At 41.8% G+C, this 4,434-nt stretch overlaps 1 protein-coding gene across 1 annotated transcript; it reads left to right on the top strand.

The window, feature by feature from the left end:
- Positions 1–343: 343 nt before the first annotated feature.
- LOC121476119 (olfactory receptor 52B6-like) lies at positions 344–4,082 on the top strand. Its single transcript, XM_041729862.1, has 2 exons — positions 344–391; positions 3,090–4,082. Exons 1-2 carry the CDS (start codon positions 344–346, stop codon positions 4,080–4,082), a joined length of 1,041 nt encoding a protein of 346 aa, XP_041585796.1.
- The last annotated feature ends 352 nt before the right edge of the window (positions 4,083–4,434 follow it).

Genomic DNA, 4,434 nt, shown 5'->3' with positions numbered 1-4,434 from the left:
TACTTGTGTGAATCTTTCAGGCAGCGGGAAGTTATTATCTGCAATCAAGTAAATACTGTGCTCAAAAGTGTCTTTAGGAAACATGACTTCTATATGGAGGCTGCTTTCTAGACTGGGAGGACTGCAGACTAGTTACAAGGGAGTGGGGGAAGTGTTTGGATAAGTGGATCTGAAGCCAGCCTGGAAACAACGTAGATGACAAATATAGATTTGGGAGGGACTAGCACATGCCCACTAAGTGAAGCCCAGGCAGTGGACCAGATTAGTTAGGCTGAGTGGGTGGTGAGGAGGCCCATAGGAAACACCAACAGCAAGCCATCCTGCTGGGACAGACTAACCCTTGATGAGACTGGAAAGGAAGGCCAGAAAACAAGAGAAGAACCAGTGGAAGGTAGAGAAATGAAATCTAAAGAAGTATTTATGGAAGGACTGACTTTGAAGGAAAGAAGAAAGAACAGTAAGTGGTGGGACAGGTTAGTAGAATAAGATATTTTTATGAGAGCTGAGGAGGTAGGAGAGAAAGGGGATTCAGAAAATAGATGGGGAAATTATTCTTTTAGACATACGTACATACATAGATACTTAAACACATATGCATATATATACATATGCCCATATGCAAATATATGTGTCTCTGTGCGTTTATCCAGCTGGTTTTAAAAATAATTTAAGATCACACACACACAAAAGTAACTATGTGAGATGATGGATGTTAATTAACTTGATTGTGGCAATAATTTCACAGATGTATGCATGTTCTAAATCATCACATTGTATATTTTAAATATATACAATTTTGTATTTGCCAATTATTCAAAAAATTGCATTTAAAAAACAAACTAGAGATTTATTTTGAGAAAATTGATGTTTTAACAATCATTTGGTCCTCTGACTTGTGTACATGGTGTATATCTTCATCTATTTATGTTCTAAAAAATCTCTGCCATATTTTGTAGTCCTCAGTGTAGAGGCTTTGCAAATTTCAATTACATTTATTTTTTAAGTATGTGATTTTAACATATTTTGTACGCTTTTATGTTTATGTTAAAATGGAACTTCTAAAATGTAATTTTCCAGTTTGCTGCCAGTATAGAAAATTACAATTGATTTATATTATCTCTAAATAAATAAATAAAATAACTTGAAGGAGCTTTTTTATGGCTAGGTAATGTAAAATATATTCTGGTTCTGATAAATGAACCACTGAAACACAGGCGAAACATTCATACCACTTTGTCTAAAACTGGAGGAAATGAGAGAAGAATGGGTGTAGAGATAAGATAAATGTATGAGAGTGGAATAATAATATGAGGAGTTGGCTTCTGACAAAATTGAAGTCTGGGTAATATAGGAGGAAAGTTCTGTTGAGAGAGGAATAGGAATTTGGGCAGTGGTAAAAGTTATATGTTTATTGTGAGGATAATTGGATAGGACTAAGGTGTCAGGTGGCCTAATGTGTAGTAAAGACTATTTGTATGGTCGATATTTTCTCCACATCCTGACCATGTGAGCTGAGGATAACAGTGGTTAGATTTAGTGGAAGTCTGAGCATTTCCAGAGAGAATGCTGCAGAAACCAGTTGGAATGAGAAGCTATTGATCCTAGCAGAAGGGATGGGCATTTAGACTACATAGGAAAGAAAGGTAAAAAGTTCTTGTCTGAGTGGCTCACAAACCTTAGCATGACTCAGAGTCAGCTGGTAGCCTTGCTAAAAAGTATATTGCTGCCTCCAAATCCAGTTAGTGATTCATTGGATTTGTGGTAGGGTTCAAGAATCTGCAGGCTCCCTGATGATGCTGATGACACTGGTCTGAGGACGTCACCTTCTGAAGCATTATTCCATACCTTTCTTCTTCTTCCCGATGATAGCACCATGTTTCAGAGACAGATGGGTGACTCAGGGAGCACCACACAACTTAATAAGGCTCCCAAAGACAAAATTTAATGTAATATACCAGTGGGACAACAATTCTGCTCATTTTAAAGATAAGAAAAATGTTACTTAGAAAACTGACAGTGGAGTTGTCCAAAATCACTCAGTCTAGTTGATACAGAGGACCCAGGTTGGTGTTTTGTTTTGTTTTGTTTCACATAATATCTAGGGTTCTTTCTATTTTTTTTTTTAAGATTTTATTTATTTATTCAGGAGAGTCAGAGAGAGAGAGAGAGAGAGAGAGAGGGAGAGACACAGGCAGAGGGAGAGGCAGGTTCCATGCAGGGAGCCTGATGTGGGACTCGATCCTGGGACTCCAGGATCGTGCCCTGGGCTGAAGGCAGGCGCTAAACCACCCAGGGATCCCCTCCAGTATTCTTTCGAAATGTCGTGGCTGCCTTGACTGCCTCCATCTTTGTCAGAGCATCTGTGATAGGGAGGAAAGAGATGTAATATCTGCAGTGGATTGCATTGTCCCCAATCCTACGCTTCCACAAGATGTGCTATGCTGAGGCAGTTGCTCTGTGGTGTGGCCCTTCTGTGCAGAGCCTGGGCCTCTTGCAGAACTCATCACCATTCACATACCTATAGAAGGCAGCCCGGGTGGCTCAGTGGTTTAGCACTGACTTCAGCCCAGGGCACAATCCTGGAGTCACAGGATCAAGTCCCAGGTCAGGCTCCCTGCATGGAGCCTGCTTCTCCCTCTGCCTGTGTCTCTGCCTCTCTCTCTCCTCTCTGTGTATTCTCATGAATAAATAAATAAAATCTTTAAAAAATAAATAAATAAACTTAAAAAAACAAAAAAAACATACCTATAGAGATTATAGAGATTGTTTTTGGTGTTATAGCTATTCCAGTTCTTTTCAGAACCTGTGGTACTCTACTGAGTCTGGCAATGTCTTGAAACCCTATGAAAGTCCTAGAACCTTATTGAAAGCCTCTGAATAAGAGCACAGAGTCTTTCTGTGGGCAGGGTCTATAACTGTGCACATTGTGCAGAGCCTCTGTATAAGAATCCAAAGAGAATATACCTGTGCAAAGCCCATAGGGGTTGTAGGATCTGTGAGTGTGTGCAGACCGTGTGGCTGCTTGCAAGGCTTTATGTGCACTCTGCTAGTATATACAAAGTCTGAAACTAGGTTGCCTCTCTGCACAGGTGAAGAAAATCATGGCCCTTTCATCTGCCACCAGCCCAGCTGCTGTGAATGACTCTGACACTCGAGTGGCCGGCTGCCTCCTCATTGGCATCCCTGGTCTGGAGCATCTGCACATCTGGCTCTCCATCCCCTTCTGTACTATGTATGCAGCTGCCCTGGCAGGCAATGGCATTTTAATTTGTGTCATCCTCTCCCAGCCAAGCCTGCATGAGCCCATGTACATATTCCTGTCCATGTTGGCCAGTGCGGATATCTTGCTCTCCACTTCCACCATGCCCAAAGCACTGGCCAACTTCTGGCTGGGTTCAAGCCATATTTCCTTTGATGGCTGCCTCACCCAGATGTTCTTCATTCATTTCCTCTTTGTGGCTGACTCTGCGGTCCTGCTGGCCATGGCCTTTGACCGCTTTGTGGCCATCTGCTACCCTCTGCAATATTCCACAGTCCTGACGAAGACGGTCATTGGGAAGATCGTCGCTGCCACCATGACCCGCAGCTTCATCATCATGTTTCCATCTGTCTTTCTTCTCAAGCGCCTGCACTATTGCCGGATAAACATCATTGCACACACTTTTTGTGAGCACATGGGCATCGCCCGTCTGTCCTGTTCTGATATCTCCATCAATATCTGGTATGGGTTGGCAGCTGCTCTACTCTCCACAGGCCTGGACATCATCCTTATCACTGTTTCCTACATTCACATCCTCCAAGCTGTCTTCCACCTCCCTTCTCAAAATGCCCGGTCCAAGGCCCTGAGCACGTGTGGCTCCCATGTCTGTGTCATCCTACTCTTCTACATCCCTGCCCTCTTCTCTGTCTTTGCCTATAGATTTGGTGGGAAACGCATCCCACGCTATGTCCATATCCTCTTGGCTAACCTCTATGTGGTCATTCCACCTATGCTCAATCCCATTATCTATGGAGTGAGGACCAAGCAGATTTGGGAAGGGGTTAAACAGATGTTTTCATATCTTGTCCAAGAATCTAAATAAATGTTCCTAAATTGACCTCAACTTAATCCCTTTTTGTATCTATCAGTCGTTCTTATATTCACACTATCCCCATATCCACATCTTCCAAGTATTGCCGTGTTATTATCATCTATGTCCTAATTTATTTAAGTACACGCTCTACTCAAATCTCCCTTTGATTTCTTTTTTTAGAAATCTATAGTAATACCCACCCCACTTACTTCCACCTATGACTCAATACCTTCTGATAACCCACCGTCTCAAAAAAAAAAAAAAAAACTTATTAGGGGAATTGTGATAATTTGTTTATATCTACCATTCAAATAAGACCTTTCTAAGCATCCACTTGCATTTTCTCCTTAACGTGTGTATA

Source organism: Vulpes lagopus, chromosome 15, assembly GCF_018345385.1.
Source record: "Vulpes lagopus strain Blue_001 chromosome 15, ASM1834538v1, whole genome shotgun sequence".
NCBI classification, from domain to species: Eukaryota; Metazoa; Chordata; class Mammalia; order Carnivora; family Canidae; genus Vulpes; species Vulpes lagopus.
The sequence above is the reverse complement of the archived record's forward strand: the minus strand, read 5'-3'. Positions and strand labels throughout refer to the sequence as shown.